The sequence below is a fragment of the Brachyistius frenatus genome, unplaced genomic scaffold (genome assembly GCF_029030835.1).
Source record: "Brachyistius frenatus isolate BFR_SWC_R1_liver_20210118 unplaced genomic scaffold, ASM2903083v1 Contig_16, whole genome shotgun sequence".
Taxonomy (NCBI): domain Eukaryota; kingdom Metazoa; phylum Chordata; class Actinopteri; family Embiotocidae; genus Brachyistius; species Brachyistius frenatus.
In genome coordinates, this window is record NW_027210615.1 from 973392 (window position 1) to 998644 (window position 25253).

Here is a 25253-nt window from a genome sequence, read left to right on the forward strand (position 1 = left end):
TTTTGCACTGGTTGCCCATTAGTTTTAGAATTGTTTTTAAGATTCTTTGCCTGATTTTTAAATCATTGCATGGCCAACCTCTCAGACTAGCTTTAAAGAGAGATAGAGATAGTGGAAAGGAGATTAAATGGATCAGATGAAGTTATTCTTTGCATCCTGCTGCTGGAGGATGAGGGCAGCGAGAGGGAAGAGTTATGTGCCTAACAGATCCCTGAGATCCTCCACTGGTTGTTTCCAGAATCTCTACACCTCTCTACAATGTACGGAGAGTCTGCTTTTAGCCGGTGGCCCTGTGCTGTGGAATAATCTGCCTGAGGATAAAATAAATCTTGAAACAGTTCTTTTTAACTTGGCTTTCAATTGAGGTGTTCTGGGCTTCTTCTTTTTTTTTTTTTACTTTTTTTTTTTCATAGTTTTTATTGTATTTTATTTTATCTTGCATTTTATTTAAGGCATTTTGTGATGCATTGTTTTATGAGCGGTGCTATAACAAATCAAACTGAGTTGAATAGAGGACATTACAACTTAAGCTCATGAAAAATATTGGTACAGTCACTTTTAGGAACTCGCCAAAAGTTACAGTATACACTTGTTGATTAAGGTATTAAACTTTTGGCAATGTTGCATACAAAAATATGTTTTTGTTCCATTTTAACTTTCAAATGAAGAGAATATTTAGGCCGTGAATCACTGACTGTGATTGACTTTTCTGCAGCTGAATGGCACCCTCCTATACACTCCTGTATGAGTAAGAGAAGCCGGGACCACAAAATAAACAGAGGCAGTGGCAGCCGCATATTTTTGTATTTACACAGCCTGTCCCTGTCACTTACAGTAAACCAACACTGTCACTGCCTCTTTATCCCAAACACACACAGTCCAATGCAGAACAGGACAGACCGACAGTGTGACGTGATTATCCAAATATAGTCAACTCCTGTTTTTATTGTGCAGATTCATGTTTATTTAGCTGTGTTATTGAGTGATTGCATATTACATTCAGAGTCATTATATCTCTACTGAGTATTGCATAACACAGATTGAACAACACTACTGTAGTGGTTGATGAATTGTAGAAATACATGGTTGTTCCTACTCTACATTGTCATTAGGTATGATACTAAGGCTCCAGTGGCTTAGTGGATAAGGCATGGACCCCATAAGGAAGGGTCATATTTCATGACAAGATGGTCAATAAAATTACAATTGTCTGGAAATATGTGTGAAGTAAAGGCACATGCCTGCTGTGAAAGGTGATAGTGGCTTTCTTTCTAAATAATATGAAGCTGTGATTGTTCTGTTCACCTCAGCGGTTTGTTTCTCTCTTTTCTGTGAGGTTATTGTCCTTACAGATGCAGATGTCACGTTGAAGGTTCAATATTCACTTGCATCCGAGTTGATTTCCTGGGAGAAGATTAAAAGAAAAGAGACTAGTTTTACAATGTATTTTCCGATTGCTTTAAATGCTTTTCCACACTTCACATTGAAACTCTGCTGATTTGGCAGTGCACTCTTGATTAAAAATTTTAAGAAAGGATCAAAATCAATGAAATAAAAACATCAGGTGTGTCCAAAATGGCTAAGTCAAACTACGTTAACTATCTGAACTCTGAGCATGTAAATATATCAGCTATATTGTTTCCTCAACAATAGAACAATAAAAAAAAAAAAAATTAAAACTGCAAGCATTTATATGCAGGCCCTCGCACGATCACTTTTTGGAGTATGACCTTTTTCTGAACTGACATGCATGCCTCAAGTGGGGATTGAACCCAGTTACTTCTCACTGAGGCAACTGCTCTAATCACCGCACCAGTGTCATACTATAGCATGTTGTCCAAAATATGATTTAAAAAAAAAAATCATACTATAGCATTAAAATGCATTAATGGGATTTTGGGGGATAAAGTTTGTGGTAGTTTGGACAGAAATCCAATAAAATTTGGACACCCTTTATTTTTTGTCATTGATTTTTGTTTGAGATTTTGTATTAGGTTTTTCATTTTTGTTTTGTATTGTTGTTGACCTTTGGTTTGGTATTAGTGTGACTGCATTTACAACACAAACCCAAAACCTGAAACCGTGTGGCTTACCATTAAGAGGACTCGCACTCTGTGAACCGTGTGGCTTACCCCTACAGGGAGTCCCCCTCTGTGAACTGTGTAGATTACCTTGAGCAGGGCTGGAACCCACGTCCTCATGAGAGCTTTTCCAGCTCTGAAGCAATATTGTAGACCACTGGACTATCTTCAGCGCTAAAGAAGGAGTCGTGGTGGATAAAGTGTTTCACGGAGTTCACTCAGATCTTTCCAGTGACTGAACCGACAGTCTGGTTAACTCAACAGGTAACTTCACCAAGGTTGCTATTAATGGTTCAGATTCCACCTTGGCCTGTTGATGATGATTCAACTTTTAGTGAAATTGAAACATTTGGAGAAATTGAAAAGTTTTGCATACACTACACATTACAGGAAGATATTTAATATCACTGCAGACCCCCTTGAAAACACGTATATCTACTATCTAAAGAATGTCTGCGGCAATTTTGGATGAATATTTGAGGAAGGTGGAGTTATAGGTTGCAGTGAGTCAAAGATTTGTCACAACACAGCCCTGGGGAAGATTGGTGGTGCAGTGGTTAGCACTGTTACCGCCCCCCCCCCCCTTTGTCATGACTTTAAAAAAAAAAAAAAAATTTTAATCATACTATAGCATACTTTTTGGATGACATGCTATATTATAACTTTTTTTTTTTATCACATTTTTGGATGAAAAGAAATGTGTCCTGGTCTTAGAGTGTGTCTTAAAGATCTGTGGTCTTAAGACTTACAGCTCAAAAAATAAAAATAAATCACAATTGTAAAGCAAGATAAAATGCTAAGATAATGAAACTTGTTTTTTTTTTTTCCATTGAGTTATTCACTGTATGTCTACAAACTAACTTTTAAGCCAGAAGAAGTTTACCTCCAGAGTTCTGGGCAGGATGGTGAGGCAGTGCTGGATGGCATGATGGACCGATGGGAAGAGACAGGAGCTGGGCAGACTGTCTGGTATACAACCCTGAGTCTGGAGCTGGGATAAAACTCCCTCTGTTGACACACAGAGAGCATCAGGACTGTAAACTTTACATTTTAAATGTTCAAGAATGTATTTGATGCAACATGCATCAAATAATGCTTCACTGCAACGACTCATTTAGAAAACCTGTCACACATGCAGCTGTGATGCTCTCATGTTCAAAAATATAGTACACAGGTTGGAAACATAATTGCCGTAGCTGTATGAAGTTCAGAGAGAGAGAGAGAGAGAGAGAGAGAGAGAGAGAGAGAGAGAGAGAAAAGAAGCTTCCAGCAGAGTGACAGTGTATGAGAGGTGGTGGGAAAATGACCTGTGGAAACAGAAACACTTGATAAACAGGGTGTGAGTGAATGAGTGTGTGAGAGACAAACAGAAGAAGAGTCACTCTGAGAGAGATAAGTGGGCATGAAACATGAAGCTGACCTGGGCACGCTGCCAGAAACACACTGATGCCCAAGACGTCCAAGTCTTCTACAGCCTGGTGAACAACACACACACACGCACACGCACACACACACACACACACACACACACACACACACACACACACACACACACACACACACACACACACACACACACACACACACACACACACACACACACACACACACAATGTGAACATATTGTATATCATGAGTATCATTTCCTTTCACACAAAGTCTTTTTCAAGCATGTGTTTACTGAGTGAGGCTGATGAATAAATGTTCTTCTCTTTTTATCAATAAAGTCAAAGAAGAGGAGATAAACAAGTCATATCATTACGACAGGTAAACCAATACTCAAAAGCTGAGTGAGTGTGCAACTATGAGAGGGTGTTTATCATCATTTATCATATCACAGGTAATTCCTGGATATCTAATCAAGCCTTGTCTTACATATATAATTTATTGCACGTGTCTTTGATCAGCAGAAAAGGAGTCAGCGTGATTACATTTTCACCTTCAGAGTTTGAAGCAGTTTAAAGAAGTTCTAATTTAGGCCATTTCTCTCTCCTCACCTTGCAAAGTGCCGTCATGGCCACAGAGTCCATGAAGGTGACTGAGCTGAGATCCAGAACCAGGAAATGAGTGAGTGTCTGTGCTGAGGAGGATGAAACGAAAGAAGTGGTGGCGGAGGTAGTGGCATGGACTCCAGCTGGGTTGCCCTTCTGAAGGTAAAAAATGAAGAGGGAAAAGTTACAAGTGGGAAATTACGTTTCAGCGGTCACAGACAATTCCCACAAATCTCCTTGTGAGATTTTTCCATTTCAACCAGAAGGATCAAAGTGCAAAGACAGCCACACACACACACACACACACACACACACACACACACACACACACACACACACACACACACACACACACACACACACACACACACACACACACACACACGCGCGCGTATAGCAAAGGTGCTTGTAATTAACCTCCACATGTTGAATGTCTACATATTGATGGACTTACATATAGAGGAAATGAACTGAAGGGCTCATGTTCATCAGTATTCGTTGATTCTCTTCATCACAATTATAAACCATCTCAATCTGTGATTATTTCACTCATAATTATCTTAAATTTTACTAACGTAAATGACTTTCTCCCCCCTAATTTTTCTCCTCTATCTTCTCAGTTATACCCATTGTGTTTATGTGCACTTTTACTTATGCTGTGGGGACAAATCTGTTTACATGATCCTCATAATCTAAATCATTAAACGTCAGTTTGATGGCGTATGGTTAGGATTCAGTTATGGTTGAGGTAAGAGCAAAGTTTAGGTAAGTAGTGGTTACATGTTAGGTTTAGGGTAAATCTCCAGGTAATCAGTATAAGTTTGTGTGTGAATACCTGTCTGATCTCTGTGAAGAGCAGTTCAGAGTTGGCAAAATAAACTGGACTTGAACACGAGAGTATCGTCACCCCAGGAACTGCCTTGGCCTGTTAAAAACAACAGAGAGGGACACAGTGTATGTATTTAACATGGTACCGGGCCTGCAGAGTAGAGCTTGGTACAATAGTGACACCCCGAAAAGAAAGTCAGAGTTTGTAACACCCACAGTTTGTCTGTACCCACAGTAACTCACATTAGACCTTAAACAAGTGGGTGATGCCTTGTGCATGCAGATTATTGTGGATCAAGATTTGAAGAGAAATGAGTGTTTTACCATTTCTGTTCATTCAAAACAAAACAAAATGACAAAACACCGTAAAACTTTGAAGAACGATTGTATTTTTTTTAAACTGTACAATCTTTTGGCAAATATATATGTGAGTTATGTTTATTGTTATGACAAATCATGAGATGCATTGAGATTTAGATTATTCTTGACAAGTTATTCAAATCTTATCAATCAATATTCAAATTTCAAAGACATACTATGACAATAATTGTTTACTCAACTTGGACATGTTACTCAGTGCTTAATTGAAATAAGAAAATAACAGATAATAAGAAATGGTGGAAGTAGTGTGATGAATTTTCAACAACTTGTTAACCCAGATTCGTTTCAGATGAGCAAACTACGGTGGCCTTGAGGGTCAAAACACAACAACATTTCATAGAACACAACAACATTACACACACACACACAAAAAAACCTAAATGTGAAAAATGATTACATGTGATACAGCTGTTTTTGACCCTTAGGGCCACCTGTGCATATGCTGTTAAATTAGGGCCAAGCTGAAGAGAATCTGCACCCTGGCAAAGCAAAGTTTGGCTGTCAGTTTGAATATACAGCAGAGACTACTTCAGAGACACAAAGATCCCTCTTTTAGTTAACTAATCCGGCTCTATAGCGGGAGGTCAATGAAAACTGAAAATGAAAGAATAAGTGCAGAATCGATTCATGGAGGGGAGCTTCTACAAAGAACACCACTGTATACACCGTCTTTAATGCACAAAGAGAAAACGCACAGAGGGGAGTTGCGCAGCAGCCTCCAGGTTAACAGACTGAGGAGAGAGTCAAGTGGAGGGAACAGAGAGGGAAAAGTTGGCAGGAAGTCACTGATGCTCTGAGCCCAAACAGACCGCCTTCGGGGACAGTTTGGTGTTTTGATGTGTGACAGATGGTGGGATTTATTTTTAGTGTGTTTTGGCTGCGTGACAGTTGCTCCCTTCAGAGTGGATCATTAAGTTTATAAAAGGCTGACCTTCAATGGAGGATTAGATGTGTTGTTTGGTGTCAGTTTACATGTTGGGGTTTAAAACTTTATGGCCATTTCAACATAGATGACAGGAAGTTAGTTTAGTGAGGGGAGAGTGACTTAATTACCCTTTATGTAAAGCATATACAGCTACTGAAATACTCATGATATAAACATGTATTTTCACGTTTTTCCATGATGTCAAATTTGTTTTATTTATTCACTATGACATTGATGCTTTGGTACCTAACTAACTCTGTGCCAGAGTGCATTTGCACTGCGGTTATGCAGTTGGAGTGTTTCATGTGCACATACAGTACATAAGACAAAGTGTGGAGAAATCATTATTGACTGTGTTACACCCTCATGTCATGTTACATATGCGAGTCCGCAGGCTGATGTCAGCTAAGATCATCAGGAGTCATGTAATGTCAGTGTGATTCATCTCTGTCAGTCAATGGTGTCAGCTCTTGGCATATTAATAGTCTGCAGTCCAAGCAGGAACCATGACATTATCAATTCACAATGTGAAATATTTTGATGTTAAATTTGCCAGACATACTTTAGTCTCTGTCATAGACTGTATTCAAGAGTGCACATTGGGTGATGCCTTAATATGCAATACCACTGAAATCCACTAGGGGCTGACTCCAAACAAATCCTCTGGCTCCAATCGACTCTCATTCCAAAAGCATCAACTTCTCTCATGAAATACAAAGTCAATACATTTCTTTCACAAGTCATTATGGTATAATTCACTAAATTGCCTCTTTCTGATCAATATTATTAGATTTTTCCATAATTAATTAGGTATTAGGCCTCAAAGAGAGCTTTGTTTGGGGGTATGCTTAATTTGATTGACATGCCTGAGGTACAGTCAGGTTACCAGTACAGGTGGGCGGGGCATATTGTGTTCTCAGTCAGATCCATCTCTCAAAAAAGAAACCAAAAAATGCCCAACTCGTTGCTTCTAAACAGCAGTTCAGAAACCATTTGTGGGTCGCCACTTGATCTCTTGAGCCTGTTCTATTTTGGCTTTCCATACTAACATATGGAAAAGTATTATAAGCATGAGTCTGACTTAAAGTAGTGTTAAACATTAATATGTTTTAATAAGGTTTTATGACTCCCCTGCAAGGACGCATGAAAATAGGGTGAAAGAAGAAGAGAATAGAAGCTTATAATGAGCTGGTAAGTAAGCTGACAGATGGGTTCAGATAACAATGTTTTGGATTTCTACCAAAGCTGCAGTCGTTTCAACTTAACATCAAATATTTAATAAAGGCAGCAGCAACTTCATAAATTATTTGAATTATTTGCTTTCCTGCAGAGAGTTTGATGATGAAATTATTTCACAACTCTGTACATGAATTTTGAGGCTACAGCCAGCAGCTGTAGCACTCAAACTGGAAATGGGAAATTGTTACACAAAGTTTTAAAGGTTTTGTCTGATGAATGTTCTATTATTGAAGTAAAAGGCAATTTTCTGCTGTGATTTTGAAAACGATGTCACATGCGGTTTCATGCTTTGCCTATGTTTTGGTATCAATTTCTAAATAAATTGTTTACATAATTAAGGGTTAATTCTAAAAGAGAAGTACACTTTGTTAGCATAAATATGACAGAAGATCACAATCAGCTCAGCTCTTCTTTCTACCCCAGTGCTCAAATATGGATTTTATAGCAAGCCTCCAGGCATTAAAACATCAGCTGTCAGAGGGTGATGTTACACGCACTTCCATTTGGCATATGGCCACACTGGTGGTCCACAGCTTCTGAAAATGTATTGTGGAGACGGACTCAAAATGAAGAGAGGCTGGTGGAGCAGAACTGAGACTTCAAAAAAAGTTTAGGAAAACAGTCAGAAGAAAGTTTAGATAAAACTTTGAGCTCTGAGTTGTTGTTTTTTTACTGATTAATTACATGCATCTTCTGGATATTATTTGCATGGGAGTGATTTCAAACCCGCAGCGGTAAGACACCTTGTAAACTTTGAAATGACGTAAGACTATAAAGTCAAAATAAGACAAGAGTAGTGTCTAATTACTATGTTGATGCAGAACGAGGTCGACACATTCAATTCCGGTTTTCTGTTGATTTCTCAAACACCTAACTTTGATCAGTTGGAGGTTTTCCAAAACTGTGAGAGCTGTGGCATAGAGTTTACCTCAAGGTAGAGTCCCACGTCTCTGTAACAGTCTGTACCAGGAATATGACCCAGAACAACAGTGGAGGAGCTGGAAGATGAAAGAGAGCACAGAGGCAGAGAGAAGTATTAATGATCTGGCTGAAATGAAAACTTTTAAAATATGAAAAATGTGAAGAGAGGAGGCAATGAATAAATAAATGAAGACAAGAGAAACCCACATAATATCTAATATAGCACATCTACATAACACTATTTCAAGTTTAAGACCTCATCATAATCATAAAACAACTCGAGTGAACTTGATCATCTTTTTAAAGTTATGATAAAATGTCACATATACAATGTTTGATTCACCCTTTAATCAATGTTAGAATAACTGAGATACATTCTTGCTGAAAATGAGACCACAGTTGATTCATATTCACACTTTCTTCTTGTGTCTCAAAATTAGGACAAGTTTTCCTACGAGATCCGTCCTGCTCCGAGGGTCATCACTGCTTTTTTCTGTTTTGCTTTAACAAGACTTACAAGAAACAAGAAACAAGACTTTTTGTTTCACATTTACTGTTTAAAGGTGCTCGCCTGACAGTACAATGCCCTCCTCCTGAATTGTACCATAAAGCATCCCCTGTTTGCATTGTATTGTGACGTAAAGCTTGTCCTCTCATCTGTGTGTCGTGCCCTGATGTATGTTGTTAAATTAAACTGAATATTTTTCGCACTAGGAAAGCCACTGATCAAGCTCTCTATAACTGCTACTATTATTAATGAATTAATGTTTCTATTTACCTCTTTATGTATGCCATTGTACACCATCAATTTTATTTAGTTATTGCTTACATATATTCCTTTTTTTTGTTTTGTTTGTTTCTGTTTTGTTTTTTTCTTTTAGTTTTCTTTTAGTTACTGTTTTCTCTTCTGTTTTTTTGTTTATTTGTTTGCATTTGACCTACTCATCATGTTGACGTCCTGGCTGGTTTATAGTCCAGTTTTACCCGTCATATATTGCTTCACTAAATAAAAAAGGATTACAAAAAAATAAAAGCAGATACTTGAAACACTCCCATGATATTATTTTTTGGCAGCAACAATAACAGAATATGTTGTAGCTTGATATTTTTTTTCAATGGTGATGATGATGAGTGAAGAGTGCATGAGGGTTTGAAAACAACAGAGCTGTTTGTTTGCATTTTACAGTAATTTATGATCATATATTTTAAATCAAACCCCAATAAATGTCAAATATAATACCAATTAGTGTCTCAGAATACATGCAGTAATGATTTATTGATGCAAAAGGCTCCATGTAAAATGATATTTACTGACTGTTGTGTCCGGTAGATGAGTGTGAGCAGAGAGAAGACGACAGCCACAGCCAGACCCACATCCAGGTTAAAGATCAGCGTGGAAATGAGTGACACTACCCACACCAGCTGAAGGACAGGAGGGAGGAGAGAGGGAGGAAGGCAGGGATCAGAAGGGGAGCTGCTTCTGTGGTGTGTGCTTGAATAATGATGTTTGTATATGTATGTGTGTGTGTGTGTGTGTGTGTGTGTGTGTGTGTGTGTGTGTGTGTGTGTGTGTGTGTGTGTGTGTGTGTGTGTGTGTGTGTGTGTGTGTGTGTGTGTGTGTGTGTGTGTGTGTGTGTGTGTGTGTGTGTGTGTGCCCACCAGGTCTAATCTGTCAGACTTCCAGAGCAGACACACATCTTTGAACTGAGCCAATACCCCCTGAAGATTCACCACGATGATCACTGCCAACACTGCCTGGTACACACAGAGAGACGTTACCAAGCGCTGGCGAAGACACATGAATCATCCCGACTGGGAGTCTCAACCAGCTGGAGTGGCTCAGCATTTCTTAAGACATCTTTACTGATGTGCTCTATAGATCATGTTGGTGGTTTATGGAACTTCAAACACAAACTTCTGTTGCATTTGTTCCCTTTAAAAAACTGTCACGTCTCCTCTATTGACTTCTTTTTTTCTCCACGTTGTGTATTGTGTGACACTGATGCCGCTGATTCTCACTTAATGTCTTGCAATTTATAAATCTTATTCATCAACACAGTTTAAAGATTACATGTTTTTGGAGTTTTCTGGAAATTGTAGGAAAACTGTAATCTCAGTGATTTGAACTTTTAACATGAATAATATTTGTTATTTAATACGCACTTTACCTTCGGCAGCTGCTCAAACAGATGGCCAACCTTCAGCAAGATGGTCAGAATCATCAGAGCTGATATCAGACCTGCCATCTAAGAGGTGAGATTTACTGAATTAGTAAAAGAAAAAGAGACAATGAAGAAGAAAAGACCATTTCAAAGAGTTATATTATGAACTCTGATATCCGACCTTTACGGAGTGCATAGAAAAAAGTTGTTTGGAGTTTTGATTTCTTTTGTAAAAGATTTCAGTACCTGCGACTTGACACCAATACTTTCCTGCACCATGCTGCGAGAAAAGGAGCAACTGACGGCAAAGCACTGAAACATTCCTCCGATGGCGTTACACAGACCCAGAGCCAGCAGGTCCTGAGGCAGAGACACACAGCTGAAGTTTGAAAAGGCTGCAGCATGGCATGGTGAGAGGACTCAGGGCACATGACGGGCCTTTGATTATAAACAGGACTTAAAATAGCAGGAGAACCCTTATTTTAAAGGGTTAAACATCATCCATGGTCTTAGAAGTACGAGTTATAATGAGTAATGTAAAACAAGATGATGACACTGTTGAATTTGGAGCTCATTAATCCAACAGGGGATTTGTTTTGTTTGTTATATTTAGTAAAATACTGAACAAACTGGTTTTATAAAACTGAAGGAGGTACTTCATCATTCAGTATTTCTAACATGTAGAGGATCATTATTGCACAATTAAACCAACAAAAAACATTATTTTCACTAAAATATATCTTGCAGTAACTGCCACCTTATACTGTATGTTGAAGTATCTACAGTATTTCATCCAACCAACCCTTGTTCTTGATGTTCGCCCTTCACCTGAACAAGCTGACAGAAGAAACTCTGTCTGATTTTGAGCAGCAGCGTTCCCAGAGAGGCTGTGGAAGTCTGCTTGAACTGGATCAAAGAACCTCGAGTGAGGAAAGTCAGACCCACTTCAAACCATGTAGCTCTGCATCAAATAGTCACTGCTGAGAGGGGAGCCATGATTTCGCCTTGTCATGATTTCTGAACTTCAAGTTTCCAGGTTCAATAACTGTCTTCATTTGCAGAAATCTACAGATTCTCTTTTACTCTTGAATCTGTTTTGGTAATCAATTAGAAATGCAACAATAGTGAGTGTACCTGACTGGGGTCCACCTTGTAGCCATGTCTGTGGGCGAACACTGAGCCCATGGCTGAGAGGAAACTGAAGCCAACCATGGCTGCAGACAGAGCTGGGATAAACAGCTCTCTGGCCTGAGACAGAGAGGGAAGGGATGGGGGAGACAGGCTGTAGAGGAGGAGGAAGGAGGAAGGGGAAGGAGGAAGGAGGAGGAGGAGGAGGAGGGAGCGAGAGGTTGATTGAGTCAATGAATAAGTGATTATTCAAAGAAAAGAAATGAAATATACAGAAATAGCCTATAAAGAATTAGGCCTCATCATCAAACACAGCATTCTCTTAAAGCTATCAGGGATAACACAATAAAACGAACTTGCTTATTTCCAATATGAGAGCAGAAGTATAAAGAAGTGGAGATGAGACGGAGCTTAGACTGTCAGAGAGGGGATGAGAAAAGAGACTTGAATTATAAGGTTGAGGTATATTTACCCAGATATAGACATTATGTCTAGCTGGTATTAAAATGTAATTTCCTTTGCGTTTTATATACTTATATTTATCAATTCACTGACCCATATTTTCTTAATGCTGAGACTTCAAACTGAATAAAAGCGATAGTATGTCATATTATTATCACATGCAGGAGATACGTTGGCTCACTTTGCCTTCAAGAGTGAGTAACGTCGGCAGAATTTAATTTGTGAGGGCTGAAGGGGAGTATTTATTTCTCACAAGATCTTTTCTCAAAGAGGAAGCATCACATGTGACCTTTTGGACTTAAAATGGTAACAATAAGATATTTGCCAGCTTCATTCTAAACAAAAAAGCCTCAAAATCAATACTTTTTAAAGTCTAAACAAAGTGACAATCAATACAAATGCTTATTGAATGAAAAACACCACATTAAATGACAAAGGACAAGCAGTGAATAACCCAGTTCTACTGACCCACTGGGTATGTGTCCCACCACCTGGACTCTGTGCTGACCAGCCAGATCCATCTGCACCGATAGGGAGGTGCCCACAACAATCTAACAGGACAAAAACAATGGAGGCAACATTTACTGCACAGAATGTCCAGATTGGAGAAGAATATTAAGTATTCTGCAGCTTACACGTAATTTAAATCAGGCTGTTCATAAGCATGCACGAGGACACATGACACAAACACACATTATCATAATCAGACTCAGTTCGTCCACTGATAAAATGAACCTTTCAGATCCATGGAAAAAACATGTGGCTTAAAATAATTTTCCTTTCACATAATATCATTTTACAAAACTGCACAGATCATAACATGAACGCTGGTAAAGAAAAAGGTTTAAAGACGACCTGTTAACAGTTTGACAGGGTTTAGATTTGTGTTTTTATTTTACTGTTGCCTCCCTACTGTGGTTACTCTGCCTACTGTACCTCAGCACACAATTACTAATCTCTCTGTAGTATTATAGTTTAAATATTTTATGCACCCATGATGTTTGTGGTATTAGACTCCTATTAAAAACACATTTACGCAAGAAAATAATGGATTTTAGAAAAAAACAATGAAATAAAATAACAGGCTAACTCTATATTTACCTTTTTTAAAAATAAAATATGTGATTTTTTTACCAGCACCATCAGAAGAGATCAGAAGAATGATGACTAATCAGTGGCCAGGTGCAGATATTTTTTGTATGTGGGGATTTGTGGTTTTACAGATAAAAACAGATTATTATATAATTATGAGTCAATCAGTTCATCACTGTGGCATCTGTCCATCTGGGAGCATCTTATGGACATGAGTGTACTGTGTGTGTGTGTGTGTGTGTGTGTGTGTGTGTGTGTGTGTGTGTGTGTGTGTGTGTGTGTGTGTGTGTGTGTGTGTGTGTGTGTGTGTGTGTGTGTGTGTGTGTGTGTGTTTGTGTGTGTGTGTGTGTGTGTGAGTGTATGTGTGCTAAGTGAGTAAGTAAGGATGCCTGCAATCCCCCTGATGAGCTCCTGCCGCTGGTTCCCCTCTACAGGGTCCATGAAGCTGGGTAAGGAAGTCTCCAATGGTCAGTACAAAGCTTCTCCTTGACTGGTGTTTCTGTGACCCCAGGCTGAACTGGCAGGCTGTCTAGGAGTTGCAGTGGCCCTCAAATGTGTTTTACCCGCCACCGCTCCCGCTGCGCTGGGTGTTTCAATGCCTTGTAGAGTAAAACCCTGATAATAAATCTGCTGGTAATAAATCTGCATCTGGGGTCAAGCAGACCTGACCATCAGGTTCCCAAAGGCCTCTGTGGCCTGTGTACCATAATCTTCAGGAACAAGAACCTGAAGACCAGCAGTAAAACCACCATCCACAAGCAGTGTGTCTTCATCCTGCTCCATGAGGCAGAGATGTATTCTCCATATAGTAACCTCAGAAGCTCTCTATCTTGGGATGACAGGATACCTTATACAGGAATTCTGTCAGCCACCAACAATCCTGTAGAGTGTCATGGATTCAGTTATTTTCAGGCGCCACCTGCACTGACTTGGTCCTGTCATTCACATGCCCGCTCATCGCCTACCTCGCCAAGTCCTCTCTAGCCAACTCAGCTGTGCTGTGGATTACATAACAGATCAAAATAGTAGGCTTCACGTGCCTCTGGGGAAGTGAGACGCAGTCATCATTAACTAGCAATGAGGAGGAAGAGTCATTGTCAGTGGTCACAGTCAAACTGTGGGAACTCTTATTTTAGGGAAAATACTTTCAGGTCAAGGAGTAGGAGATTTTGATTTTTTTGTTTTGGATTTTATACACTTTATTAATCCCCGAGGGGAAATTTATTCACTACAGCAGGGGGGCTCTCAGGGGGGAGCTGCTGCAGCAGGCTGCCACTAGCGCGGCGCCAGGTAACCTGACCTGAGGTGCATGTTTTTGGATGATGGGAGGAAGCCGGAGAACCCGGAAAGAACCCACGCAAGCACAGGGAGAACATGCAAACTCCGCACAGAAAGGCCCAGGACTGGATTCAAACCCGGAACCTTTTTTGCTGTGAGGTGACAGTGCTAACCACTGCACCACCGTGCCACCCAAAGAGATAGGGTTTGGCAAGAAGTTTTAAGGAGGGATTGTAAGTCAATGCAATGTCCTGTGTGTATATGTGTGTGAGTCACCAGTATAAGTTCCCACGGTATGGCGACAGGCAGCTTGTTCTTAAAGCGCTCATTCAGCATCTTGCCTCCGATGAGTATCACCATTGAAACGGAGGAGACTGACAGGGCTCCTGGTACAGCGCTGGTCACTGCACACACAATGTCCTTTACTGTCTGGAAGAGACACACACAGATATCAAACATTTTGTGCGGCTTTTTAAAGATCTAAATATGGCAGCATGTTCACTTTGGTGAACTTATCACTAAATCACTTGGACATCTACTGCTGCCTTGTGGTCATCCCGCTGTTGGAGTGGAGAATAATCTGAGTGACCTCAAACCTGGAGGCGTCATTTTCAGATTTAAGTGCTCAAGTGCACATCTGAGGTTATGATCCCGTGAATCTGATGGAAATCCGCCATCTGCTAGCAGCTGATACACCAGCCTTACACTTTTTAAAATCCTGTCAGTGAAGAGGTGACGAGGTGCATCTTTGAAGGCCAACCTTGAATTTGTAGTGATAAAAAAAAAAGTCCTCACTCACTCACAGCTGCACCCTCAGCTGTCAGAGATACTTTTCTTCCCAAGGCAATTTAACTATTCATATTACAAGAGATTATGGTGAACTTTAGAGCCTGTCATGATTCATAGCACTGAAACAAATAAAGATAATGCTTTGAACACTTGACCTCCTTTCTGGTCTGCACACTGTAGGTCAGGAGTTATTGTCACAGGTCAGTCATGTGAGAGTAATACAGAGACCAGTATGACTTAAAAGTCATGACCAAAGATACTCCAGCATCCTGTGTGTGTGTGTGTGTGTGTGTGTGTGTGTGTGTGTGTGTGTGTGTGTGTGTGTGTGTGTGTGTGTGTGTGTGTGTGTGTGTGTGTGTGTGTGTGTGTGTGTGTGTGTGTGTGTGTGTGTGTGTGATGCAACCGCAGTGTTTCAACTGACCCACGCTGATGCCAGTAGTCCAGTGTGTCTCTGTGCAGGTATTCCAGTCATCAGTGGCAGCTGCAGGGCGATCACATGTAGACCTGCTGCTGTGGTGTAGCCTCTGATTACAGGATCAGACAACCAGCGACACACACCACCTCCCTGCAGCAGGTACAGCCCGAGCTAACGCACATACAGACACACATAAGAAATACAGAACTCTTTTACTCACTGCTGGAACATTGGGTAAGAGGATGCTGAGTTACACTCTAATCTTACTGATTAGAAATAAAGATATAATAGTGTGCATCAACATTTAAACATTTATCATGTATGTGATGTAATTCACATCACAACAAATCAAAAATTAAGAAAGACATACCATTCCTTTTTTGAACATATGGTGTCTTGGTATATTTTTTGTTGTAACTACCTCTTTATTTCCCAGAAGGCCTTTCAGTAGGTTTTTAACACTCAGTTTCAGCCCTGCCTTTTGAAAACAATCATCATAATAATAATAATAATAATAATAATAATAATAATAACTTTATTTCTATAGCGCTTTTCAAAAAAGTTACAAAGCGCTTTACATTTAAAACACAAAATGCAACAGTATAAAATTTCATGATAAAATACAACAGAAGTAAAACAGACAAAAAACAGACAGTCAATCAATGTAATTAAATGAAATGCAGTCAATAAAAGGCAAGTCTAAAATAACGTGTTTTTAAGAGTGACTTAAACGAAAACAGTGTGTTAGCGTCCCTGATCATTTCTGGCAGGTCGTTCCATAGCTGAGGGGCCCAAACAGAAAACGCCCAGTCATCTTTAGTTTTGTGCTTAGTTCGGGGTGTGGTCAGGAACGACCTGCCAGAGGATCTCAGGTTGCATGTAGGCTCGTAGGGGGACTGGAGGTCCGCTATATATTCAGGTGCCATCCCCCTGCGAGCCTTATAAGTGATCATTCAAATTTGAAAACCTATTCTAAAATGGACAGGGAGCCAATGAAGTGTTTTTAAATAAGGTGTAATGTGCTCTCTCCTGTTGGACCTGGTTATGAGTCTGGCTGCATTTTGAATGAGTTTAAGTTTTTTTTATGTTAAATTGTGTGAGGCAAGAGTACAGTGCATTGCGGTAATCTAAACGGGGTGAGATGAAAGCATAGATAACTGTTTCTAGGTTATTGGGGGATAGAAATGACCTGATTTTTGAGATTTTCCCGAGTTGAAAAAAGCATGATTGGACAACAGAGTTGATGTGCTGGTCGAAGTTGAGATGGTTGTCAAAGATTACACCGAGGTTTCTGCAGGATGATTAAAGCATCATTAAAAAAATTGTTGTTGTATTCCAGTCTTGGCCTCTGATGCCACTGTTGCTGTATAAATTAGCATCTAGAATTTTTTTCTCTTGTCTTTCTCCCTCTTTAACTGCTGAACGTCTGCTTCTTTGATTCTGAGAGAATTTGACCAAACATTCCAATCGATGTTTCACATCACTGAAAGTGTTCTTCCATCAAGCTTAAGCTGCTGAAAACATCTGGATGGATTTGAAGCACATGAATAAGAATGGGCAAAATTCTCTCCTATGTCTCCCAGAGGGGATTTAGACCCTGGGCGGTGTGGGAACCAAGTGAGGGATCTTGCCTTCATCAATGTACTAGCTTGGGACCTGGTGGGACCAGAGGAATAAAAATATTCCAAACTCCAAATGGGACTCAGGAATGCAAGTTACATCACCAAAACCTTTTTATTTCTTGCTTTTCTTTTTGTTTCCACAGCATCGAACCTTTGTGGCAGCTTTAAAGAGAATTTCAGCGAACTCAGGAGAACGAATAAATGAAATAAATAAAATATAAAGACTTTGTAACTGTCTGAAAAATTCAGTTTTCTCCTGCTCATTTCCGTAATGGAGACAGAGGTCAGAGGTCAGCTGCACAGTGCTGAGTGTGAGTATGTGTGTGTGTGTGTGTGTGTGTGTGTGTGTGTGTGTGTGTGTGTGTGTGTGTGTGTGTGTGTGTGTGTGTGTGTGTGTGTGTGTGTGTGTGTGTGTGTGTGTGTGTGTGTGTGTGTGTGTACCTGTATGAGGCCACAAAGGAAGGTAAGTTGTACTGCCACGTTCACTTTGGCCGCTTCCAGAGCAATCTGACTCTCTTCATCACCGTTGCCAAGCAACTCTACGTTAGCTGTCACAGACCCGATCATGATGGCCAGGACGGCAAATGTACCTGTCACACACGAACACAAATACACACACAAACAAAGTGCAGAACTCCTTTACTCACTGCTGGAGTGTCAGGTAGGAGTATTTGTGGTTACTGAGTTGGATTTGAAGCTTACAAGTAAAGTAAAATAAATTAACAATTTAACTTTTTTTTTTTTTAACTAACAAGTAACTGAGTAACTTCCCTGTTAAAGACAATTTTCAGTCAAACATTTTCAGAGGTGCCCATGAGCAAAAGACTTGAGGGAAATTCAAATAAATGTGTCAAATGTGATAGTCACCGATGGAAAGGTGTCTGGAAGTGCCAAAGATGAAGTAGATGATCAGAGGATAGAGAGAGGTGTAGAGACCAAACACAGGAGGAACTCCCACCAACATGGCATTGGCCATACCTGACAAAAGAAGGAGCGAGGAGGTTATGAAAACCCTGTAAATAACAAGTGCATCATTCTTAGAAATTAAAACGCAGCATTAAAATCTCACATTTTTCAGAAATTTCTGAAAGCGTCTTCATTTTCACAGGGGTGACTGTTCATTTTTTAAACTCTTCAGAGGATTTTCAGGCAGTTAATGGTCTTCATAAAACAATCTTCAAAGGGTCACAGACACCTAAAGGTAAAGTACACATTTCTCTGTTTTGTGAGTTGTTTTGAGAGAGGTGTACACAAAAACCAATACTTACATAATTGGTATTCTCTGGAAAATCAAAACTTTGTGGTTGTAATAGTACTTTGCTATAGCACAGCGTCTATAGATTGCACATGACTTATTCAAAACATTTGCTCTGAATATCTCTGCTATGACGAGAAAAATACCTCACGTAGGTTTTTTTTAATGGTTTTGTTTATCAACTGCATGGAGTCTTAAAACTGCAAATTTGCCACAAAGAACCCTGTGTGAGGGAAGTTGTTGCGACAGCACGTACTGTAGTTGTTTAAACCTTTTGCGACTTAATTTGATTATTATCTCCCGCTCTATCCTCACCCTGTGGCAGCTGTATGATCCCAACACTGATTCCAGACATCAGATCTCCAACAGCGTTTTCTCTGACGGAGTAGCGAGGCAGCCATGACAGGACAGGAAAAAAGTCCAGCAGGAGGCTCATCATCCTGGGACCAGAAAACCTGGAGGAAAACACACAGAAACAAACAAACACTGAGGGAACTTTGAAAAGGCCATAGAGCCTCAGAGAAAGAGGTTAAATCACTACACTCTGCAAGGCTAAAATACTAAACCTATCCTCTGACTCACCGACATTGTGCCTTCACCCTCTCCAAACATGACATGGACTTCTTCTCCACTCGCTGCCCAAGGACATCCAGCTGTGCTTCGTCCAGGGCGACGGTGAGACAAGGCTGCTCGTCGTGAGGAAGGCCATTTAGTTCAACGCTGTCCATCTGAAATCACTGTCAAAACATTACTGGCAGTACAATCAAGTTTCACTTTGTTCTAGTTTGAACACTCAGTGTTTGCTTCGTGCGTCTCAGACTTTTCTTGATGTGTGTAAAATGTGTGTATGAAGTTACATGATAAAGAAGGAATCAAATAACTTAATGAATAGACAAAACAAACCAAAGCAGCAGGAGAGGAAGGCTGACCTAATCTGTATCGGCAAGAAGCCACATCAGAACATGTGCTACAGTGAGAGTGTAACACACACACACACACACACACACACACACACACACACACACACACACACACACACACACACACACACACACACACACACACACACACACACACACACACACACACACACACACACACGTGAGTTGCAGAAGGTGGAGAACAGCCTTGAACTCTGCACATTACAGAGAGTTTACAGCCCCTTTCTCCTCCCCTTCACTGCCCCATTCAGTACCTCTGAATGCCTCTATTATCCCAGCTCAGCTTTCAGAGACTTGTATGTGTGTGTGTGTGTGTGTGTGTGTGTGTGTGTGTGTGTGTGTGTGTGTGTGTGTGTGTGTGTGTGTGTGTGTGTGTGTGTGTGTGTGTGTGTGTGTGTGTGTGTGTGTGTGAGAGAGAGAGAGAGAAATAGAAAGAAAGAGATAAGCAGAAAGAAAATGAAAGTGAGATACTGAGTAAGTGACCAAGAAATATGGTTTTTTTTCTACTTTAATTTATTGGGGGTTGAAAAATCAGTAATTTTAACTGCTATTTTAACTGAGAAATTGAAGTGAAATCCTAATGAACATGTACAAAGAAGCCCAAAAATAATTCTAAAATTGCTGAAAATGGAAACGCTGGCAGATTGTTGAATGGGGTTAAAATGACCTATGGCCAACTTGTGTTAATTCTGACCTCTAGTGGCCAGAGTAATTATTACAGGAGCGACAGAGGAAGTAATAGAGTATGAAGAGTGACACTTGCCATCTTCAAATGGAGCCCGTAAGCTCGTGTTTACGACATGGGAAGTTGGCCGTGCGCACGGTAAGCTTAGCTTTCAGCTGTTTAAGTCGTGAAAACGCCGCTGCTAGACAACATGGATGCAAGACTTTTATCCAAGAGACCACTGTTCACGATGGTGAAAACAAAAGTCAACACCTTACTACTCACTTTGAACCTATGCAAGTAGTTTTGATGCTTTTACCTAACCAAAATGGTAGGATGAGGGACTAAACAATCTTCCGTTAGCCAGGGTAAGATGTAGGTGGAGACGTACCCAGTGAGCCGGCCAAAAACTATTTTTCATTAGCTGGGTTAAATGGTGGATTGGAAATGCAGCGAATTAGCGAGCTAAACACAAGCAACGTTGGAACAAGCATTGTAGCGATGCCCTGGGTAGGGAACTAGCTCAACTCCAAACATGGACAGTTAAGTTAAGTAGACTGTATATAAAAGTGGACGTAGGTGCCAGGTCTGAAAAATGAAGCTGTTGCGGAACTGCAATACCACAGAGTGTCACTAGAGGCTGACTCCAAAAGCCTTTGGCTCCAGAGACTCCCATTCAATTTGTCTCGTGAAATACAAAGTCAATACATTTTTTCCACAAGTAATTTTGCTGTTGATAGCTAAAGTCCCTCCTTGTATATTTTTCGGGCATTCCATCTGAAAATAACCCCATTTATTAGAAAACAGAGCCATGGTTGTTTTTTGGGGTTTTTTTTGGGGGGAGGGTTGATTGACAGCACTGTGGTGCAGTCAGGTTGCCGCTACTGGTGGTCGGAGCGCAGTATTGTTGGGTTTTCACTGAGATGGAGTCAGATCCACTGCTCACTCGTCCAAATATGGTCACTTCTGGCTGCAAGATGGCGACAGCCAAAATCGTAAATTGAGCCTTCGAAAGGCCATCCGCGAACTAATGGGTGACGTCACTGTTGGTTGCTGCTTGGGCTGAACAAGGTATACACACATATAAATACAGAAATTCTATCAACAGAAATTCCAAGGAAAACATGTCAAACAAGCACCCACACAATGTAATGTTCAAAAGTTCAAACCCAAAATGTAGTCTTAAAAAAAACATCAGACAGCCTGTGCTGATTTTCTAAAATCTTCACTCACTGCATTACTGTTAATTTAGTGCAATAAGTGTTGCACTAATAAAACCATATCACATATTCTCTCCTGTCCAATCAGCACCAAGAAATGATCTAAATGGACAGTGAAGTCTTCAGTAGTTAATCTGCCTCAAAAGCAGCAAGAGGTTTCTGACACGTTGGGCTCGGTAGCGAGGAGACTGGTGCAGCGGCAGCTCGAAGAAGGAGAAAGTGAAGCTCCGAGAGAAGCTGAGGTTGGTGATGGGACGCAGCGGTGGGAGACGGGGAGGCCGAGGAGCACAACGCTCAGGCAACACTTTCCTCCTCGCCGGCAAGCCTTTACCCACTCCGCCTGCACAGACGGAGAAGACAGGACATGTTTTGATTGGGACGAAGCACAGGTCTGAAAAGGCCTGCACCTGCGCAGGTGTTCCCACTCGCCTGATTGGACCTCGTCTCAGAAATGAGTGGTCATGCAAATTGTGTTTGATCAACTCAATCCTTTATCACATTAATTAGTATTACTTTTGACGACTGCATGTCATATGTGCACAGACGTATAACCCTAGTGGCCCTCTTATCGTGCATGGGTGCTCTGTGGAATGGCTTATTGGGACATCGAATGAAAAGGAGCCATTGTTGAGCTTATTTGTTCCACATGTGCTTTTCCTGCTTTGACAACTCAGATTGTCTGCTGAAAAAAAAAAGAGTCTTTCTTCTGAGTTCAGGCTGTTGAGAATTGAGAAAGTTTGGTATGTGAGAACGTCCCACTTTTGAGTTAAGAGCATTTACACTCAAGCAACTCGGGCGCCTCAAGAAAATTAGCTCTATTTTCTGCTAGAATACAGAAAAGTGGCAAACAACCTCGTCATACTTGATTTAAACCGTGACAGGGAAAAAAAATGGAACTCGAGAGGTCAATATCATTTATACGCTTCATTTCTACATGTTTCGATGTACTCGTCAATGTTTTAAGCATTTATCACAGCTAGCTAACTAGGCCAAGTCTGGCCATTTAACCTCGGAGGAAGTACATTTCTTCCTTTTACCACAAAGGCTGCCATGTCAAGTGACATCAAACCTACTTCTTAAAAATATATTCTTGATTTGACAGGTGTATTTCTCATTTGGAGGTCGCAACGTTCCCGCTTCGCAGTAGCTCATAAACGCATTATTCAAGCACACACGTCAACAGGAGTAAAAGTCTAATCAAACAGATTCAGTGAAAACACGTGTCTGTGGAATCATAACTTAATTTATAATACTGCATTGTTTGTCAGATAACAGCCGAGCATCAGTGGGCCTTTTTATTCACGTCAGATATTTGATCATAGCAGGAAAATTTGTGTTATGAACATTCATGATGGCTCTCTTCATATCCTCAGTATGTCCAAGCAATGTGATTGTGATATGACATGAACAATAACAAGACCCTTAAACTGAAGCAGCTGAATGGAAGGAAGCAATTATTAATTGTATTGAATTACTGAACTGTTATTCAAACCTGTGCTCTTCCTACTAAAAATGACTTCCATGGAACAAATTCTATTGTGGCTATTTTTTGGGAAGTTGGAGATAAAGATTAATGTGTTGCTCATAGTTTGTTAGTTAACATCAAAGCACCCATTTTGCATAATAAAAAGAAAAGAATTTAATATTTTTAACAACTGTTATCCAACTAAAGTTAGCTATCTATACCAAATAGCTAAGTGATGTTTAGCTGGCTAGAGGGAAACTCATGTCATTCTGTTGGATAAGGTTAGAATTACTGATCATTACGTAAATACATGTTATGGATTATGTTCATTTTTTGGAATAATCGTGAATATTTGGATTATATTCATATTATAATATTGTTACTACAGTTTTAGTACAATCATACCTGCATTGTTCTGAGGAACTGCTAAAGGTGGAGATGGAGTTTCAAAGTTAAAACTTGAACTGGAACTGTCTTCGTCTTCCTCCTGTCTACCACGATAAGGGGTGGACGGGGTGGGCTGAGGAGCAGGAGGAGGTGGAGGTGGAGGCGGAGGCGGAGGCGGAGGGAGTCGTGTAGGAAGCGGTGGAGGGATTGAGGCAAAGGATGATTCAGAGAGAGACAGGCATCCCCAAGGCGTCACGGAAGTGTCCGAGAGGAGGATGGAAGAAGGCCCTGGATGAGGGTGAGAGGAGGAGGATGTGGAGGACGTCTGCTGCTGCTGTTGATTGAGCTTTCGCCGATTGGTCTGGTGGGGGCGCTGAGGAACTGCAGAGGAGGGAGGTGGCTTGGCTATATATTTTTTTAAAAGGTGGAGATTAGAGAGGAAATAAAAAGATAAAAGGTTGTGTACTTACTAAGAAAACTGCTAAATGAAGTCACAGCTGTGCACTAAGAGGTGGTAAATTTCTTTTTTCAGTTTACGCTACAGGAAGCTATTGTTCAATGGTCAACAATACCGAAGCCTGCTAGAGAGAAACTGCAGCAGAGGCAACTATCTCACAAAAAACATGGTACTAATGTAGATATCAGATATGTTCATAGAAAAATAACATTTTTGTCTCTTTCCTGAAGGTGAAACGTGTCAGTTCAAGATTTTCCATACAAATTCACTCAGAGCAGTGTCTCTTAGTAACACCGTCTCAGGCTATCCAGAGTATTTCTTTCAATTTGCGGCATAACCCATTGTTAAGATATCTGCAGATGCGAAAGATCAGGATATCATCCTGAAAACTGATGCCGTCATAAAGTTTGAAAACCATCAGTACATGGTAGTAATGACAAGTCTATGTGGGGTTTACATTTCATTAAAACTCCTTAATAAAGGATTTTAATATTTTCTTCCTAAACGACTCCCTGTCAGACAGCAACGCTACACTAAAAACATTTCCACTGCTCTCTTCAAAATTAAAATTAAGTGTCTGCTTTAAATAATTCCAACTAATCTTTCAGTAAACTAGCCCTATAAAACCACTCGTCCTGCTATTGTGCCTGCTGGTCCACTGCCGTGACTTACTGAGACACTTAATAGAACTGAGTCATCATTAATAAACCTATGCTTTACCGGCGGGGACTAGTCAAAATGTCTTTTCAGAAAAAGGTTTATTGGTTATCAGTTAATCACCCGTTGTTTTGCTCCTAGATGACCCAATCAAAGGCAGCCGCTCAGGTGACATCACCAAACTGGGAACTGAGAGCAAAAAATAAATATATATATTCAGTTTACAGTGTGGTTCTATCATCGTGCACATATAGTTCATAGGAACAGTTGGACACTGCAACACAAATATGCATTTAAATCAAAAGATAACATGTTTTTTTATCTGGTGTCTTTTCTTCAAACTGTTATTAATCATGTTAGAAGCGTGGCTCTCGGGGTGTCAGTCTCTCCATCTGCAAGTCAGTCCACTTTTACAAAATGAAAACGTCTCTACAAATGTTGGACGACACGCATTAGGGTTTGTTAAAAACGTTCAGGTTTCCCCGAGGAGGAATCCTACACACTCTGGTGATGAGGGTGACATGTTTGGTTTTGGGTCAAATGTGAAGCTACTGAATGAACTGCCATAAAATTTACAATAAATATTTACATCCACCACAGACTACTGATACTGATGATCCTGTGACTTTTCATCTAGCATAATTTTGTATTTTCCAATACTTTGGTTTATGACTAATCTATCCGCCTCTGCTGTGCTGCTGTGTTTAGTGCTATTCAGCAAATGTTACCATGCTAAAATTACAAAGACGACTTTCTATAAATCAGCATGTTATTGTTATTGTGAGCATGTTGGCATGGAGCTACATGCAATCAAATTTCTGGATCCATCAAATACTTTGTTCCATCAAATATTTTGTTCCAGATGCAGACTGTAATTTTGTCCATGAGCATGA

General features: G+C 40.2%; 1 protein-coding gene and 1 long non-coding RNA gene across 2 annotated transcripts; both read right to left on the reverse strand.

The window, feature by feature from the left end:
* Positions 1–965: 965 nt before the first annotated feature.
* On the reverse strand, positions 966–19315 carry LOC138618285 (solute carrier family 26 member 6-like). Its single transcript, XM_069693921.1, has 18 exons — positions 19152–19315; positions 18885–19024; positions 18182–18292; positions 17756–17904; positions 15699–15863; positions 14765–14917; positions 12587–12669; positions 11663–11810; positions 10775–10888; positions 10535–10612; positions 10026–10121; positions 9682–9788; positions 8374–8443; positions 4908–4997; positions 4079–4228; positions 3502–3556; positions 2965–3089; positions 966–1404 (listed from the first exon to the last, which is right to left on the reverse strand). The coding sequence occupies exons 1-18, from the start codon at positions 19295–19297 to the stop codon at positions 1375–1377; spliced, it is 2010 nt and encodes a 669-aa protein (XP_069550022.1). The 5' UTR covers positions 19298–19315; the 3' UTR covers positions 966–1374.
* A 779-nt stretch (positions 19316–20094) lies between these two features.
* On the reverse strand, positions 20095–24551 carry LOC138618294 (uncharacterized). The gene is made up of 3 exons (XR_011310714.1): positions 24484–24551; positions 23265–23651; positions 20095–21734 (listed from the first exon to the last, which is right to left on the reverse strand). It is a non-coding gene; the product is annotated as an uncharacterized lncRNA (long non-coding RNA).
* Between the last annotated feature and the right edge of the window lie 702 nt (positions 24552–25253).